The sequence below is a fragment of the Bombina bombina genome, chromosome 2, assembly GCF_027579735.1.
Source record: "Bombina bombina isolate aBomBom1 chromosome 2, aBomBom1.pri, whole genome shotgun sequence".
NCBI lineage: Eukaryota > Metazoa > Chordata > Amphibia > Anura > Bombinatoridae > Bombina > Bombina bombina.
This window is the reverse complement of record NC_069500.1, coordinates 416587119-416607390: the sequence shown is the minus strand read 5'-3', so window position 1 is coordinate 416607390 and position 20272 is coordinate 416587119. Positions and strand designations below refer to the sequence as shown.

The window sequence follows — 20272 nt, the reverse complement described above, 5'->3', positions numbered from 1 at the left end:
TCAAATATGGGGATTTCCAGAAATAGATCTGATGGCTTCTCATCTAAACAAGAAGCTTCCCAGGTATCTATCCAGATCCAGGGATCCTCAGGCGGAAGCAGTGGATGCATTGTCACTTCCTTGGAAGTATCATCCTGCTTATATCTTTCCGCCTCTAGTTCTTCTTCCAAGAGTGATTTCCAAGATTCTAAAGGAGCGTTCGTTTATTCTGCTGGTGGCTCCAGCATGGCCTCACAGGTTTTGGTATGCGGATCTTGTCCGGATGGCTACTTGCCAACCGTGGACTCTTCCGTTAAGACCAGACCTTCTATCGCAAGGTCCTTTTTTCCATCAGGATCTCAAATCCTTAAATTTGAAGGTATGGAGATTGAACGCTTGATTCTCAGTCATAGAGATTTCTCTGACTCCGTAATTAATACTATGTTACAGGCTCGTAAATCTGTATCTAGGATGATATATTATCGAGTCTGGAAGACTTACATTTCTTGGTGTTCTTCTCATCATTTTTCTTGGCATTTTTTAGAATTCCTAGAATTTTACAGTTTCTTCAGGATGGTTTGGATAAAGGTTTGTCTGCAAGTTCCTTGAAAGGACAAATCTCTGCTCTTTCTGTTCTTTTTTCACAGAAAGATTGCTAGTCTTCCTGATATTCATTGTTTTGTTCAACCTTTGGTTCGTATAAAACCTGTTATTAAGTCAATTTCTCCTCCTTGGAGTTTGAATTTGGTTCTAGGGGCTCTTCAAGCTCCTCCGTTTGAACCTATGCATTCGCTGGATATTAAATTACTTTCTTGGAAAGTTTTGTTTCTTTTGGCCATCTCTTCTGCTAGAAGAGTTTCTGAATTATCTGCTCTTTCTTGTGAGTCTCCTTTTCTGATTTTTCATCAGGAAAAGGCGGTTTTGCGAACTTCATTTAAATTTTTACCTAAGGTTGTGAATTCTAACAACATTAGTAGAGAAATTGTAGTTCCTTCATTGTGTCCTAATCCTAAGAACTCTAAGGAAAGATCGTTGCATTCTTTGGATGTAGTTAGAGCTTTGAAATATTATGTTGAAGCTACTGAAGATTTCCGAAAGACTTCTAGTCTATTTGTTATCTTTTCTGGTTCTAGGAAAGGTCAGAAGGCTTCTGCCATTTCTTTGGCATCGTGGTTAAAGTCTTTGATTCATCATGCTTATGTTGAGTCGGGTAGAACTCCGCCTCAAAGGGTTACAGCTCATTCAACTAGGTCAGTCTCTACTTCCTGGGCATTTAGGAATGAAGCTTCGGTTGATCAGATTTGCAAAGCAGCAACTTGGTCTTCTTTGCATACTTTTACTAAATTCTACCATTTTGATGTGTTTTCTTCCTCAGAAGCAGTCTTTGGTAGAAAAGTACTTCAGGCAGCTGTTTCAGTTTGATTCTTCTGCTTATATTTTCAGTTTTTTTCATTATAAGATTTAAACTTTGTTTTGGGTGTGGATTATTTTTCAGCGGAATTGGCTGTCTTTATTTTATCCCTCCCTCTCTAGTGACTCTTGCGTGGAAGATCCACATCTTGGGTATTCATTATCCCATACGTCACTAGCTCATGGACTCTTGCTAATTACATGAAAGAAAACATAATTTATGTAAGAACTTACCTGATAAATTCATTTCTTTCATATTAGCAAGAGTCCATGAGGCCCACCTTTTTTTTGTGGTGGTTATGATTTTTTTGTATAAAGCACAATTATTCCAATTCCTTATTTTTTATGCTTTCGCACTTTTTTTCTTATCACCCCACTTCTTGGCTATTCGTTAAACTGATTTGTGGGTGTGGTGAGGGGTGTATTTATAGGCATTTTAAGGTTTGGGAAACTTTGCCCCTCCTGGTAGGAATGTATATCCCATACGTCACTAGCTCATGGACTCTTGCTAATATGAAAGAAATGAATTTATCAGGTAAGTTCTTACATAAATTATGTTTTTACGTTTATTAGAAGGTGGAAATGCAGACAAAGCCTTCATAATAGAATCAGAAACAAATTCTTTAAAATTTACAGGTATATCATGCACATTAGAAGTTGAAGGAACTGCAACTGGCAATGTACTATTACTGATGGAAACACTATCTGCATGTAAAAGTTTATCATGACAACTATTACAAATGACATTCGGTGGAATAATTTCTACAATTTTACAACAAATGCACTTAGCTTTGGTAGAACCGATGTCAGGCAGCAATGTTCCAGCAGAAACTTCTGAGGCAGGATCAGATTGGGACATCTTGCACAATGTAAGAGAAAAAACAACATATAAAGCAAAAGTATCTATTTCCTTATATGACAGTTTCAGGAATGGGAAAAAATGCGATAGCATAGGCCTCTGATAGCAAAAAGCAAGAGGCAAACAAACAAGGGGTATTGAAATAATAATGTGCCAAGTATGACGCATAACGTAACGTAAACTCTTTTTTGGCGCCAAAAATAACCGGAAATGACACACTTGCGTCACTAATGACGCCGCCGTGTGAAAGGTCTCAGCGTCACGTATGATGCCGGAAATGACGAAGTTGCGTCATAAACGTATTTTTTCGCGCCAAAAATTTCTCGCGCCAAGAATGACGCAAAAAAAGACTAAACCCCAGGTAAGAAAAAAATTTCTTAAAATGTTTACATTCCCAAATATGAAACTGACAGTCTGCAGAAGGAAATACATGAACCTGACAAGTACAATACATATATTTAGAACTTTATATAAATGCATAAAGTGCCAAACCATAGCTGAGAGTGTCTTAAGTAATGAAAACATACTTACCAAAAGACACCCATCCACATATAGCAGATAGCCAAACCAGTACTAAAACAGTTATTAGTAGAGGTAATGGTAAATTGAGAGTATATCGTCGATCTGAAAAGGGAGGTAGGAGATGAATCTCTACGATCGATAACAGAGAACCTATGAAATAGACCCCGTTAGGGAAATCATCGTATTCAAATAAGTGATAGTCCCTTCACGTCCCTCTGACATTTGCTGTACTCTGAGAGGAATCGGGCTTCAACAATGCTGAGAAGCGCATATCAACATAGAAATCCTAGCACAAACTTACTTCACCACCTCCATAGGAGGCAAAGTTTGTAAAACTGAACTGTGGGTGTGGTAAGGGGTGTATTTATAGGAATTTTGAGGTTTGGGAAACTTTGCCCTCCTGGTAGGATTGTATATCCCATATGTCACTAGCTCATGGACTCTTGCAAATTACATGAAAGAAACAGGGGTTATTGGATCCTTTTGTGTAAGAAACTCAGCTAGTTTTTTTTTTAGTAATAATACAACTATCCAAAGCTCCCTGCACTATTGTCCCAGGATACACCTGAAATGTATCTGTTGGATTAAAGGTAAGGTTTTTTTTTTTATAGTTTTCTGTATTCTCAAGTTGACCATAAACTTTAGAAAAATATTTTTGTTTATCCATAATAACCAAGGCTCCGCCCTTGTCAACGTGCTTGATTATTTTATAATTCCTGCTTTTAATATGCTCAAGAACTATCCTTTCTGTTCTGTTCAAGTTTGGTCTGCTAATCTGAGTACCTTATGTGTCATCTTATCAACGTCTTTTTAGACTAGTGTAATAAAATATTCAACAGTGGAATTAGTTTGTGGTGCTTGAGATATACTTTTTGTTTTTAAGTATTGTGTTTGTGTATGAAAAACATTCTGTATATCCACATAATCATTTATTTTATTGGTTTGTGGATGAATAGCAAAAAAGGCCTTAAATCTTACTCTCCAAAATTATCTGTGGATATCACTTTCTACTTTAAACAAAATGGGTTTAGTAGTGGGGATAAAGGATAGCCCTTTCTGTAAAACATTGGTGGTAATATCATCCAGTAACACAGGTGAGATATTAATAACTAAATTCTCTTCTGTTACCTTTCACTCCGCCTTGTTTGCATGCGCTCTCTTCTTTCTCCTGCGCCCTCTGTGTGTTCTTTTCTTAAAGATCTGTGACCTCCAGTGGCTTGGCCTAAAGGGGATGGACTCCTATTCTCATTGTCAGAGGACGAATCTCCTGAGATAACTGTCAGCCTTGATTTAAATCTAGGGGTTTGTCTTCTATCTCTCCTACAGGAACAAAAATAGGATTTCTCCATTTATACACCTTGTTGTTAGAGTAATCAGATGTATCCTTCTGAAATTTGTTGGCTTTTTTAATTTCCACCTCTTTTTTAAATTTCCCAATGAGTTCAGTAATTTCACTTTTAAGTTTCTTAAAGTCTGCCTCCAATTTGAAGGATTTCAATTGGGCTTCAATTCTGTTGATTTCTATCTGAACTTTCGGTATCTCTTTTTGAATATACTCTATAGTCAGAATAATTAGACACAGTGTAAATTAAATATAAAAGCATCATCATCATCATATCTTTTGTAATTAATAATACCCATCCCTAATGTAAACATACTGTGTATAAAACATGTGTTGTGATGTAATCTAAGAGCTCAAGAATACATAACAATATATAGCAGTATTAATATAGCGGTAGTAGTATAGTAGTGTTAATAACCACCTACAAAAGCTTAGATCAAACAGCAACATTATAAACGTTCACTTTTCAAAAAAGGATACCTGAAGGAGCTTCATATAAAATAGTATATCAATAAATTGTAGCTTACCGTTTATCTTTTGACAGATGTATTGCAAAGGGCTTTAAACTCCATGATTACATAATTTGAGGAGGAGTTTCAAATACACCTTATCTAGTGTGATTTAATTAATACAATAACCACGGGTGTATACATCATGGCATATCTACGTCACTGGGAGGCAGTAGCCAATGTACGCAACTTGATATATATGTGAAGAACACGTCAACCCCCTTAAGGTGTGTTAAATAAAGATAGAATTACAAGAATCCTCCCTAAAACTTGAATGCAATATGCTGTTATCCCCATCAGACAAATTAACACAATCACTGAATGTGCAAAATATATTGAAAGAACGCTACCTACAGGGGATTTCCAAATACTGTACTAGCTATGTAAGAGATCAAATTCCCAACTTCATATTGCTATCCACTCAGTGAAACAATAAACTTAAATAAACATATTGAAATTCTTATAAATAGATAAAATTTACGTGAAATAGTGTATTAGATCTAAAAGTCTCCTCTAAACATCACTTTAGGTTAGTGACTAAGTGTTAGAATAGATTCACTCAAGACAGATAAGGCATCTGATAAATTAGATGTTGGAACACATTCTACATTATCAGTTTATCAGCTAACCAATACTGCCTGTGTCTATCATATAAAGCAATGCCAATCGATTTGTGAATTTAAGCCTTTAGAATAAAGTGTCCCTAATGTATTTATCCAACGTGCCTCAATCTGGAGTAGTCTTTTGTCTCTGTCCCCACCTTTCTTAAGTTTAACATAAATGTAATGTCCTTAACAGTATGATTCCTCTCCAGAAAATGTCTGGCGACTGGTTGGTTGCTCTGTCCTGAAGCTAAAGCTGTCCGTATGGCACTACGATGGTTGGCCATACGTTCCTAATATAATCTGTAGTCTCTCCAATATAATAACGTCCACAAATACAGCTCAATAAATAAAATAACATGTGTAGTCGTGCATGTCATAAAGTATTTGATGAAGATCTCCTTATTAGTGTGTGGATGTCGAAAGGATTGTCCCTGAATCATAGCATTACATGTAGTACAGCTGGGACATCTTTATGATTCTACTTTATTGCTACGCAACTAAGTTGTCTTGGCATAGTGATGCTCAAGGTCAGTATTCACAGCGTAATCCCTTAGGCTCTGCGCTCTCCTGTACCCAACTCATGGAGGAGCAACATTCTTAAAGGGTAAGGATGGATCTGTACTAAAGGTTTCCCAATGTTTACTAAGTGTTTTACCTAATGTGGATATTGGAGGTGAGTATGTGTTAACATAGGTTAGACGAGTTGATTCAGATTTATTTTGTTTGAGACAGAGAATCAACTATATGTTTTGCTTGTTGAATGTGTTGTTAACAATATCCTTGTGCCATAAATGTATGCTCCATCTGTTGTAATTGGATCTTTTCCATTGTACTGGTGGAATTATTTCTCACCACTCTAGTCCTCTTGGCAATAGGTATGGCCCTGATTAAGGATTTAGGGTGCCAGCTATTGGCATGTAAAATGGAATTTCCATTAGTGGACTTCTGGAACAGAGTTGTATGTAATTTCATATTCTCTTTATAGATCCATAGGTCTAAAAAGTCTATCTGTTCAGTATCATAAGTGACTAAGTTTAATTAACCCAGGCAAAGCATCAATGTGTTCCGTCCACTGTAATAAATGAACATAATGTTAAGAGGGAGGATGAATCTCTTAGATAGGATCTCATTTGTGTTACAAAAGGTTGTAGAAAGAAGTCAATATATCTGGCTAAAGGTTGTAATATAGACTCTCGAGCTGAAACAATTGGATGGCCTGGAGGATTCCTAAGGTCCTTATGAATCTTCGGTAGAGTATATATTATTCGTCGTACTGGATGTTTCACCAACAGCCAATCCCTAGAGTCACTATCAAACCAACCTGCATTAAAGTCTTCCAAGACTGTTTTTTCAATTATTTGTTGATATTCATACGTGGGGTCTTTTGTTAGTTTGACATCGGTATTTTCATTCGAGAGTAGGTTGTGTATTTCTTTTTATAGTCAGCATAATTCATTACTACTATCGCACTGCCTTTATCGGCCAGCCGAATCACTATACTTGGATGTTTAGAAAGTTACTCTATCGCTTTCATCTCATCCATTGTGAGGTTATGTCTAAATTTCCTTTGGTAGAGATTTCCCATATCCTGTTGTACCAGCCTTGTATAAATCATAATACAAGGACTTGTGTTACTTGGATCAAATTGGGTGTGTGGTTTAAATGAAAATATTTTCTCATCCCTAATATGATTTTGAAAGAAGTCATGTATTTTTAATTGTTGTTGAAATTTCTTTCGATCTATAAAGTCACTTAAACCGTCCTGATGGACGGTGGGTACAAATATTAGGACTTTATTCAATAGAGAATGTTCATGTTGGTTCTGTTTACGGTCACTGATATTGACTACTATATCCTCCTGGAATGAGGGGGTAGTGGTTTTCTTCCAGAAGCCACTCCTCCTGGGATGGGGTCTTTGTCTCTTTTTCTTTGTCCAGAGTGAGTAGTGACCCACATACCATCATGACCCTATTTTTACACATTACCTGAACATTTCTGAAGTAAATACAGCAAGATAACTGTAATTTTTGGCATAGTGACTAAAATGTATGCATACTTTATTTGTAGTCAAACTTGAAAGTGTTGTAAAAGGTAATAACACACACCAGATAGAGAGAGAACAGAGGGGGAGAGGGTGGGTGAGAGAACTGAGGGGGGTGGGAGACAAAACCAAGGAAGAGGGTGGTAGAGAGAGCAGAGTATGAGGGAAGAAAGAGGGAGAAAGAGAGCAGCGGGAGAGAGAACAGAAGGAGAGATAGGGAAAAAGTTTTTTTATTCTTAAAAGCTATTAAAGGACCAGTAAATAGAGTTGATTTGCATAATCAACAAATGCATGATAAGAAGACAATGCAATAGCACTAAATCTGAACTTCAAATGAGTAGTATATTTATTTCTGACAAATTTCAAAGTTATGTCTATTTCCACTTCCCATGTATCATGTGACAGCCATCAGCCAATCACAAATGCACATATGTATATTCTGGGCATTCTTGCACATGCTCAGTAAGAGCTGGTGACTCAAAAGGTGTAAATATAAAAAGACTGCACATTTTGTTAATGAGGTAAATTGGAAAGTTGTTTAAAATTGCATGCTCTATCTGAATCGTGAAAGTTTAATTTTGACTTGAGTGTTCCTTTAAAGTAGATATAGAAGAAATTGCGAGGAGCACAGGCGTGGGTATATTGCAGATAAAAATTTATTAGATAGACAAGTTGCGCCTTGGTGCAAATGAGTGAAAAATACACACAAAGCGGTAAGTCAATGACAAACCAAAAACAAACAATGTGAGGGGGGGGGGGGGGACAAATAACCTCCCTGGGGTTAGAACTGAACAAAAAATCTACTATTTTAGCAGACTGCAGACAAACAGGTATCTGTTACATACCTCTTGGGATTCACCTAGTATAAACGGTGGGGCAGTAGCAACTTTGACCTGTTTGGGAAGGAAAACTTACGGGACTTCACTCCTCTGGAACCAGTGCAAATGGTTTATGCTCAGTGCACTGAGTATATGCGGGCTGCTTGAACCACGTAACCACAGTATGATATAATTTGCCCTGTGGAGTACGCCGCACAAGAGGCTACTCTCTCTCTAACTATTTTCCTTACAATTGTTCCTTTAAAGTATCTTTATATTCCTTGACTTGAGTAGAGAGTTTTTCTAACCAGTTACCACTGGTGTCGGTACTCAAACAGGAAGACTTATATGATTCAAATTCCACAATTTCAGTCTTTCTGAAGTAGGGTACCTACTTCTTCAATAGTAGTAAATCAATTGAACAATTGTTTAGCACTACACAACATTTCTTGCAAAATTCCAGGTTCTGTCTTCCTATAGTGGATACATTCCTAATGCGAAAGCCCGTTGGAATCAATTTCTTCAAGTGATATTCAGATAGATAAGTGCCATGCAGTTGTAAATCAGTCTCTCTTTTCATTAGTTTGAGTAGTTGGAGGAAGATTGATTGTGTAGTTTCAGCTTCTGAAGTTGGAACTATAGTATCAAATAAAAGCCTTGCTGCATCAATATCAGTGAGTGTATCAGCCCCTTGTATTTTCACCCTTGCATTGGAGGTGTTAGGTGCTGGAATGTTTGTATCCATGGTGGCCATACAATGTATCCTGAAAGCCAATTAAAGGGACCAGTGCTCTGCAGTATCAGTGGCCGTGTAGCCTAAATTTGTGTTTAATATAGTTACTTGCTCTACACATAGTATAACTTGCTTTAGATTATAGAGATGTGGCACAGTTATCACACCATGAACAGATCATCCCATGATAGGATCAATCATAATATTAAACATATCTCACCCTATTTACGGTTGTTATCAAATTTATAGAGGTTTATAGCTATCCTCTCTCCCTGCCCCCAGTAATAGAATCTGTAATTTCTTGTTCCAAACAACTGAAGAACTTGAGGTAGGAAGTACTCATTGCATGTGTTATATATAACATGCCTGTTGGGAATGTTAATACTGGGACTCCTGTATATTCATGTAGCCAGTTTATGTATCTCTCCTTATAATACCTAACTTATTTAATTGTATTATGCTATATGTTTTTTTAGCAGTAATCTTCTAATACATAAACTAACTTATACCAGTTCATCCCTTGCTATTAAACTGTATCTTCCCTTCTTGTCCTTAAGACCCCTAGAGTGTTCTAAGTATGATGTGCTTCTGTTCTTCCAATATTCATGTTTTGATTGAGTCCCTAGTCTGTATTGATAGATACCTATATATTACTCTTACAAATATTTTCGTCTTCATGCTGATACTTCACACATTAAGGTAAGGTTTATTTTTATAGTTTTTATTTCTCTCTGTTTCAGATTTTACAGCTTCCCATAGTAGTTCTACTGTTTCAGTCAGTAAACTTATATCTGTCTGCACCTCTATGCTTCCGCCTCAGTCTTTACCTTGCTTTGCTCCTGTTGGCTGCCCTAAATCTCTTTAACCAGATAAACTCACAGCAGAATCACATTCAAAAGCATATTAAATTAATCCAGAGTGGAGGAATTTATATATTTATTTACTTATTAGTACTGCTTAGGTCCAGTTTCACATATTGCAATTTTTTTTTTAAATGATTAGCCCAGCAGTGGATGATCCACTGCTGGGCTAATAATTTAAAAAAATATATAAAATAAATTGATTTAGTTGTTTTTTTGGGATGTTGGGGTGGAGAGCGAAATTGAAATTGCATGGGGGGTAGGGGGGGCCCAAGAAAATGTTTGCCCAGGGTCCAGTCAGTATTAAAGACGGCCCTGAACAAGGCAGTGGAAGTTCTGCTTATCAGATAGTGAGCAATAATTCCTTGAAGGGATATAAAAGTTTAAAAGAAAAATACTCTAATGTGCTAGATCAGGTCATTATATCAATGGTGCTTGTATATAAACATTTTCAAAGGGACAATAAAATTTAACTTTCATGATTCAGATAGAGTGTACAATTTAAAGCAACTTTCCAATTGTCTTCTATCTAAATTGCTTTGTTCTCTTGGTGTCCTTTATTGATACCTAGGTAGGCTCAGGAGCAGCAAAAAAAAATCTACTAAAAAATTAATCAATTTCAGTCTTGGTCTTAGAAACCAATTTCATGTTGCTGATGATGCAGTTCTATCCCTTGGTTTCAGGCAGTTGCTGGAGGGAGTGTGGGGGAGAGGGTAACCTTTGTCATATTTGGTAGGACTGCAGGGTGCTACTGGTCCCAAGTAATTACATAGAATCTTTATTGGGTTGTCACATTGATCCATCTCCATTTATTTTTAACCTCAATTACCCTCTCCTAATAAAAAGTAAATATAAAATCACTTTAAGAAAATGTTGAATTGTACAAAACATTTGATTTCTTGTTACAGGAAACAAAACAGCTAGTGACAAGAACTCTCCAGTTGGAAAAAACACATTCACTAAAGTGGGTTTATTGCATCTGTATAATATTGCACTTACTATATATTGATCTATATTTATGTTATCTTTTTCTTGTACATTTAAAATTCAATAAAAATATTAAAAAAGTGAGTTCTGCTTTTAACGTTGATCTGAGGGTGACCTTTTGAAGGCTACTGCATCTATATCATGCAACAGGTTGCACAATCTATAGAAAACAAGGTAAGAAGTTCTAAGTCAATCGGCTTTTCATACAGCAATTCTTTATTTATATATTCTACTAAAATAGATGGCACATGTGAATAGTGGATTTTAATTTGCATCATAGAATTCCAAAGATACTGAAAATCATAGAACAAGATACTGGCTCGAAGCCTAACGAACTTGTAAATACGGGTTTATTCCCATAACTATAGTTCATTAACATGTTATAGTGTTCTGCACATGTACACAAGAAAAACTATATATAAAGCTTAACACATTAGCATATAATAACACTGCTTGAATAAACACACTCATTTTAAAATACGAGAATCATGTATGATAAATGGCGATCACTTAAACAGAACAGAAATACTGCTACGATTCGTCATGTCACATTAGAAAACAGAAAGCTTGAACAGAAAAAAAAAATATCCTGCCATTGGTCAAAGCCAGCATCAGTCAAAATAGAGCTCCTATCACGTCTAACGATTGGGCGGTACAAGACACTCCTCTTGACAACAAGATAAATCTCCAATACCTGCCAGTGCCTCTCCCTATGTCACATGACCGTTCCTTGCAGGTCTCGCCCTTCTGCGGAAGGTACCGCAGCGTACGCACCGCTATTATCACGCCTACTAATACCTAATTTTACTGGAAAACATAAACATAATGTGTTTAGTCATCTACTTATGTTATGTCATTGTCCTCCTCTACATGGAAGTAAGCCCTTAGGAGATACGTAATCCCAAAAGCGTTACAAACCACTGTGGCAGCCAACGGGTTACTGCAATGTGGAGTTGGCACTATCAATTCGTATTCGCTAGCGATTGATAGTATCCTGTAGAAAAGCCACGCCCATTGCAGCAAAAGTGTGAGAGCAGGTTCCGCCCTCGTCACCGGCCCCGCCTACTATCTCTCCTCCCCTCACACACCCAGCGGGCGGGAAGGCGTTAGCCAGGCAGCGCCTTACGCAGCCACCGACTAGTGAAGCCCTAACCTCGGACCGCGGCACTGCCTTAGGCTGGTCCCCACTGAGTTGGAAAAGTAGAACGAACGGAAGATTGGCAACTTTAGCCTCGGAGACACCTATTTTCGCATCTTTAGTAAACATGGCGGCAGCAGGGGCCTCGTCTAATCCCGGCGGGGGACCAGAGATGGTGCGAGGGCAGGCTTTTGACGTGGGACCGCGATACACCAACCTGTCCTATATTGGAGAGGGCGCTTATGGCATGGTGTGGTGAGTGTGGAGGCCGCGGCCGTATGTCTTTTTTTTTTCTCCCCCCGCCCTCTTCTTCATAGTTCTCCCCCTCCCGAGGCCCGCAGCATGCTAGGATGTGTCCCGGGCCTGCCCGATCCCTGCATCTCAGGACCTGCAGACACATGTGTATGTTGCACTGACATGCAGTTTAGAACCATTATCCCTGATGACATTTCTCGTGTGGCAGTTTTTTTTAGAGGGTAGATTGTCACACATCCTGAGAGTGGAAGCAACACCGTTTATGACATAGATGCTTGTATTCATTGGTGTTGCCACATTTATCTAAAATTCTTTACATATGGGTTTATCATTTTGTAGAAGTTTTGACACCTTTACCCACAGCTGCATAATGAGCATATCTAAAATGTTATGTTATGCTTTATTTGAACTGAAAGATTTTTTTTGTCTCCTGTAAATTAATTCAGAATTATCTCCATAAAAGCATCTAAAAACATTTTTTTTGGCTTGTGTGAAAACATATTAATGTGAATTACATGGATGTTAAAAGTATTTGTATGTTGATTATTCATCTTGACCATTTGAAAAGGTCTGCCCAACATTTTTATTTTATGTACAATGCTAATGCATATTATTGGTAAACGATGCACATCTCTACCATTTCATTAATACATGTTATTTTGCAGTCGGCCTAGCTTTGCATATCTGTATCTAGAAGTGTCTGCAGTATATTCAGTACATTGCAATTAGAAGCAGCAATTTTACTGTTTTTTTTTTGTTTTTTTAATACATTTTATAAATTTATGTATTTAATTGGCACTGTCAGTAATCCTGGTTTAGGGCTTACTGTTGCTGTTTAAGCCTTTTTTTTTTGCCCAGCCCTTGACTTTGTTTTTATTATCAAACATCTAGGAAACATATGCTTTTTTTTGTGTTCTACAGATTTGCAGATATGCATGTTTTTGTTGCTTTAAATGTTGCCATGTTCTACTTCTAAATCATTCTTTACCTATGAATGTTTTATTCTCATTTGACATTGTAGATAAGCACTTTTGCCTCCTATCATATAGCTACTGTTCTCTGTATATATGGCTATTTCTAAAGGTCTTGTTCATTTTCAGTGAGTAGTATTTTCATTTAGAAGACAGCAGCGCTGTCATGGACTTTTGACATCCCACCCACTGAAGCACTGACATATGTAAGCAGCCATAGGTTTACTTGAGGCTTAGTATGATCAGCTTTTGGTGATATTTTCTACCCAGCTTTTTACAGTTATGATACATAACACGTTATTTAGCATATGGGAATGTTATATCCTGTTAATTGTTGCTTTACTGTCCCTTTTGAAGGACAAAATGTGCATTTCAAATTTGAAATAGAATCATTTTTGAAATATGCTTACATTAGCAAAATGCTTCTAGTAAACCTTATTACTGTTTTTCTGTGGTGTGAGCTCCTTGCACCAGTATTCAAACGCCATGCCTGCTCATAGAGCTGGCAGTGAGTGGTGTGTATTTCTTCTGTGAAGACATAATTTGTGTCATACAAACCACTGACTCTCTGCGAAGGTGCTTGAATAATGTTGCACGAGCCCTCACAAGATATCTGCGTATTCCGCAGAAAAACAAACTTATTGCTGATGGAAGTATTTTGCAAAAATGTTTAATGCTTCTATTCCAAATTTAAATGCACGCATGTACATTTCAATTTGACCTTTCTATCCATTCAAATGGACATTCTAATGTACCAACAAAATTGAGCATTTGATTTTACATTTTGCTTTTAGTAGAATTTTTCTTCAAAAAGTATTAAAATAAACAAACATTCTACTGCATTATATGATTAATTTGTATTGGACTAACATTCTTATAATAGATATTCTTATTTAACTTTAGACATTTTCCCTCTGTATAAATTGAGTTCCTACATTTTTAAATCTCAAAATTAATCGCCTCAAACACTGCCTTAAGTGCAAGGAATTTTCTTGCTTTGCAAAAGAACTGTGCACACACATAGAGTGCCTTACTGCTTAGAAAGGCAAACGTCTATACATGTAGCATACTCCTGTGTTTGGAAGTTAAAAGTGCAGGGAAAGGGATTGTAAATATATTTTATTTTGTTGCCTTTGTGCTATTTGATTTAGTCCTCTGTATTTTCTTCACTGAATTGAACGTAGCGTTTTGATAAATCTTCAATTTGTTTTAAGGACAGCTGAGATTTATGGAATGCAAATTCATGTCTCTACTGGATGCTAGGTGAAACTTCTGGTTTGCGGTATATTTCATGGCATGTGGTTTTCAATACTGTAACCTTTGTGTCTTGTAAACTGTCCTACTTAAAGGGACAGTAAACACCTTGAAGTTGTAATATACTATTTAAATCTGTATTTTGCCCCCTCATTATGCAAAGTAACTGAAAATAATGGTTTCTAGTTCTGAGGACTGGAAGTGGCCATTGCAGACTTCACATGCCATCTGTGTTTTTAATTTGCCCCAGCAGGGTTAACTGCAAAACAATACTGGTAAAATAATGACCTTGGCTAGCCTTCCCTATACAAGTAACAAGTCTGAATTTGGCTCATCCAGATAAGGCAAGTGGTGGGTACGGTTTGACCTTTCAAAAACAATTGCAATAAACAAGATCTTTTGAAAAGTTTTACTCTTGACTAATGTATAGCAAACCCAAATGTTTTGTGCTTCTTTAAATACCCTGAAAAACCCCAATTTACCTTTGAGTTACATTCCTTTAGAGGGGCATAAGTTACATTTTTAAATGCACATTAGTTCATTTTAAGCATGCGTGCATTAACTGACCCACTTTATGTGCCAAAAGCATAATTCTGTATGTTTTGGTTTCTCATATTCTGGTGCTTGATAAATAAATGCACCAGGGTACCCATAGCACCTTTAAAACCTGGGTCTGGATTTTTTTTTTTTTTAATGTTTTTTTATTCCCAATCAAAATTTAATTGTTCAACAAATTTCTTTATCGGGGTATGTGAGGTACAATATATACAAGACCGAATAGGACAGAAGGGTTGTGACCCTTCTCCCTAGAATCTTTACAGTCTAAGAGGCAGATGCATAATTTTTTATATAGGTCGAAACGTACATCTGGGGTTTTGCTGTTTCTCTCGTTCAGAGAGGGATTGCCTGGTATTTTGGGGCTGGACTGTACTGTTAAGTCAGGATCAGGCTGATATGCTTCAGGAAAGTTCTCTGTGAAAGGCACATGTTGAGCAAAAAGAGACTGCTTCTTGGGTGGTAACTAGCCATAGAATAAGCTATTATGCTGTAGTTCGTTCCTAGGTTGAGCGCTTCTCTCTTTTCATTTAACCATATCTCCATATTTATGTAAGCATTATTAAATATGTCAAATAGAAAATATAACCTACACATTATTAAATTAGGTACTGTACCTAACTGCACAAAATTTAAAAGATATGACGTATAAATATGCGCAAGATACCTAAACCCCCCCCCCCCGCATGTTTAATAATCAAGACATGGTGGCGTAAATATTTATAGGGATGTACTATGATAAATAGGGAGTTAATGCTTTTTCTGAAATGTACCATTACAAACCAGTTCACCTTTTACTAAACGTGCAGTTAGGTCTATTTTTTGGATAAATTGTGGCGCACATGTGCTCTTCTCTGGAGGCAAGCTGGGGCGCAGTTACAGGCGAAACACATAAGACAGTTCGCCTAGCCTAGCCTTTGATAAATCGCCCCCTTAGAGAAAACAATGGGAAATGAACATTTTTGTGCTTCTTTTCTACAACCGTATAGGTAAGGATACAACAGACACAACCAACTATTTCAAATAAAAGTTAAAGTTGTAAACAATTTTTTACACTTCAGCTGGTTAAATAGATAATTCGCAATGTATTTAAGATGAGAAAAAAACAGTACTGTCCCATTTAAAGGCACAGTAAACATTTGAAAATGTTACATAATTCTGCAATATGTACGCATCAAAACAAAATCCAATTGCACACTGACAGCAGTCCACTCTTTCAAATACTTGGGTATGTTGTTATACCCCAATCTATATTTTGGCCTCCACATAGAAAAACTTGCACCTAAACTCTAACCAAAATTAGGTGCCTGTACAGAAACAAATCCTGTCTCAGCCCTACAGTAAAGGAATAGATTGTACAGCAAATGCTGATGCCAATCATTGATTATGGGGATGTAGTATATGCACCTGCACTGCAAACTCACCCTAATAAACGTAATACATTGTATAACTTGTTCTGCCGCTTTGTGCTACAATGTAACTACAGGACCCACCATTGTGACATGCTAAAAGAACTAAACTGGCTGTCGCTGGAATACAGACGCACCGTCCATCTTTCCTGCCTTGTGTTTAAGAGCTTTTCTGGAAAGCTCCCACCCTACCTGAGCAGAATGCTCTCCCGGCTGTTCCCACCTCCTATAACCTCCGATCCAGTACCAGCACATTATTTAGTTTGCCACAATATAAAAAAGAAAGCACCACTACAGAGCACCACAATTATGGAACAACCTCCTGCACACTTTCAAACCTTCCCCAAGCCTAAAATCCTTTAATAGATCCCTCTCTACATATCTCAAAACAGAATGCACCTGTCATGGTTGATTTATATATTTCCTACCTGTTCTATGTTAAATTTTTCATATTATGTATTAATATTGTTTTTGTATTCTATTGTACAATGTTTTGTGGACCCAGGGCATACTTGAAAACATGAGAAATCTCAATGTATCCTTCCTGGTAAAATGTTTTATAAATAATTATGTAACATAACAATAGCCTTAGTTTATTTTCACTCATTATATGCATATGTCTTCCCCCCCCATCCCCAAAGTATACTTACTAGAGCTGGGCAATATGGGCAAAAATGAAAATCGCGATTTTGTACCCCAAAAAAATCGCGACTTAATCACTGTTTTCTTATAAATGACTAACACCTTCATTTTATATACTTATACACACATAAACGTATTTAATGATCCAAGCCTTTGATCTTTTTAATGCACAAATCCATTTAAAAATTTATTGGTGTCTGCAGTGATTACTTGAAACCAGATGCATCTCCAACATTTGATCTCATAAGCTTCTGTGTGACAGGTATATCCTTAGACCAATGTAACGGCTAATTTCCATGCCCAGCTTCCACTCATGACATGTCACTGAGACCTCTCCTCCTCACGCTGCTGCTGCTGCCTGTGAATGGTGTGAGCCCCATCGAATGTGGTGCAGCTTCTGTACCTGGCCTCAGCTCAAAGTACATCAGGAGAGGTGTCCAGTGATGCGAAAATGCCGCCCGCCAACACAATGTTATGACAGCTCGGCAGGTTACTACCACACTTGAGGGAGCAAGTTACACCGATGAGGTGGCTCACACTTACAGGCAGCATCTGTGTGTTGAGAGGTCTCTGTGAGATGTGTGTAAGCAGGATGGAAACAAGTTGTTACATGGAACAGAGATATGCCTGTCGCATCTGTGAAATGTGCTGGCCGCCCGCTATCTGCAACCACTTGCACATTTAAATGTGTGGCGGTAGCAGTTCATCAATGTGTGTGTATATGTATGTGTATGTATACTCAATCTATATCTCTCCTGTTTTGTTGTGCATTACTAGGTCCCTGCAAACTTCCACTATCGGTAGCCACAGGAGATCAAGGGGAAAAAAAATTGCTCCGCTCTACTCGCCCTCACCCCCTCCTCCTTTCCCTACAGAAGCCTGCGCACAATGAACAGTTACAGCCAGCCCTCCTCAATCGCGCCGATTAATCGCGGTTTAAAACCGCACTCGCCATTAATCGTGAGTGCAGCACTAATACTTACCCCCCAAAGTATACTTACCTCTATTATAAAGCAGTACACTTCAGTGCAACCTATTTTATAAACCGTGCGTCTCAGACTCACTGTCTGACAGCTAGCCCAATTGAGCTACATGTAGCACGCTCCTGCCCTAATTAAAGCAACCAGCGGCTTTAGTTAGTGCAGGAACACGCTACATGTTCAATCGGGATCTCTGTGATAAGACAGTGAGCCCGTGACATGCTGTTTGAAAAAGCAGCTGCACTGAAGAGGACAGCTTCACAGTAGAGGTAATTATACTTTGGGGGGACACATGCATTTAACGAGTGAAAATAAATCTTAAGGCTATTGTCATGTTACTTAATTATGCACATAGTGCAGAATTATGTAACATGTTTTCAAATGGTTACGGTCCCTTTAAATATCTATTTTACTTTGTTTTTTTGCTTTTATTTATTTTTTATTTATTCCCCCCAGTGGAGTGGCTAATTGCTGGTCATTACATTTTTACTTTCAAAGCACAAACAATTCTCAAATGAGCTGTTTTGTAGAGCCTGTCCTGGGAGAATGGATCCTCAACAGAATTATTTATTGTGATAGATTCTGATGGCATCAAATTGCAGTGGTCAAGTTGAGTGCATCAGATGTTTTCTGAATCTTTACAATAACTTATCATATAGGGTTTGTTTTATCAAGCTACGGAGGACAGGGGCGTACTTATCTGCCCCTGTCAGATGCAGCTCGCCTCTGGTGGCAGAATTCTGCTGGCGGAATTTAACGTTGCACGCGAGCACTATTTTGCGCTTGCCTGCAATGCGCCTCTACCCGCACACAGCCTATAACACGAGGGCAGGAGCTGTTAATCTCCCCTGTCGGACGTGTCCAGGGAGATTAAAATTCTCCACCTAAGAGGTGGAGAAAAGGGTATGAAGCAGTGGTTTGATGACTGCTGCTTGAAAAATTGTGACTGTAGGTTCTCTTGTGAGAACCTGCAGTCGCAGAGAGGCGAAGGTCTTGATAAATCAAGCCCATAGTATCTTTCACTGGCCTATATATTTCCTTTGTACCCTCTCATTCTCTGTCATGTTAATATCCTTAGGGTTTATGGACTGCCATTAAAGGGATGGCTACATTGCTCCTCTCTAAAATGTGACAGGCTAGAAACGTGACCTCAGTCAAAATTGTATTGAATGTTGAATTTAACTAAAATGTTTGATTTTATATGGAAAGCTGCAGACAGTAGTGTAGATTACCATTTTCCTCCAATCTCCATTAGGACAAGAAACATAAGTTATTCCTTTTTTTTTTTTTTTTTTTTTTTGTTCTTTTGCAATGTGCAAATCTGTTTTGTTTTTATACATGCACTGACCATTTTTTTTTTTTATTTTTTTTTTTGTATTTCTGAACATACAAATATAAATTATTATAAAATATATAAGTAGGAAATAATTATAGATTACTTATGACGTCAAGAATACGAATGTAATAGTGTTTAAAATATAACTTTTATTAGTATCTTATATTAAAAAAAGACAGCTTATGTGGATGATGATGCTGCCCTCTACAATTAAAAGCACACTCACTGTGTTACTGCAATTAACAGCTTATGCTTTTATCTAGGAAAATTGTAACAGAACTTAGTATAGCTAATAGCGGTAGATTTCAAAGGATCAGTATACTAAAGAGTATTACTGAGTGATCAAATCTTCTTTGGAATTTATTGGCTCTTTAGTAATTCCTTAATTATTGTACCCAACTATATAGAAATCATCTTACGCTAAGTGAACACCTGCTTGACAGATAACAGTCTAAAACTACTGATTTATCTTAGGTTATAGGGATAGTGCTAGTAATATTTAATAAATGATTGCTTGGTAGGTATTTTGAATACTACTCGGTATACATAGAATTACCTTGGGTATATTTAAGTTACAAATCTCAATCTATTATGTTGCAAGCTTACTAAATTATTGTTGCCCCCTGGATTATATTGTTCCACCAAATAAAGGGCTAGTAAATTATAGCATATAACATATGATTCGTGAGAGAATGTGAAAATATGTCGAGCGCTATATAGCTTAGTTCAATCTAAGCTCAGGTTAGAGGCAAATCCTTTATTACATATGTATTAGTTTGTGCTAATTATTGATATTCTAATACCCCCTAAAGTTGTAGCACACAACCACTTCGAGATACACAGAGCCTTTGTCTGTATTTAACACTAGCCACCACCGGACTGTAGCTAGTTGGTATTACTATGTCTGGCTAGATTCGGTTTAAGTATTTATAGTAGTTAGGTATTAGGCGTAAGTACATGTATCTAGGCATAAGAGCCTTAAGCGACTGAGTCTATATAGTTGTTAATATTCTAATACCAACTACAATTGTAACACACAATTACTTCGAGATAAACAGAGCCTTGCT

At 37.3% G+C, this 20272-nt stretch overlaps 1 protein-coding gene across 1 annotated transcript in view; it reads left to right on the top strand.

Annotated features, from left to right (window-relative positions):
* Positions 1 to 11732: 11732 nt before the first annotated feature.
* The window catches only part of MAPK1 (mitogen-activated protein kinase 1), a gene marked incomplete in the record, with an annotated part of 532868 nt that continues 524328 nt past the window's right edge, over positions 11733 to 20272 (top strand). The window contains 1 exon segment of the mRNA XM_053701940.1: positions 11733 to 12058. Within this exon segment, the coding sequence (XP_053557915.1) occupies positions 11931 to 12058 (128 nt within the window).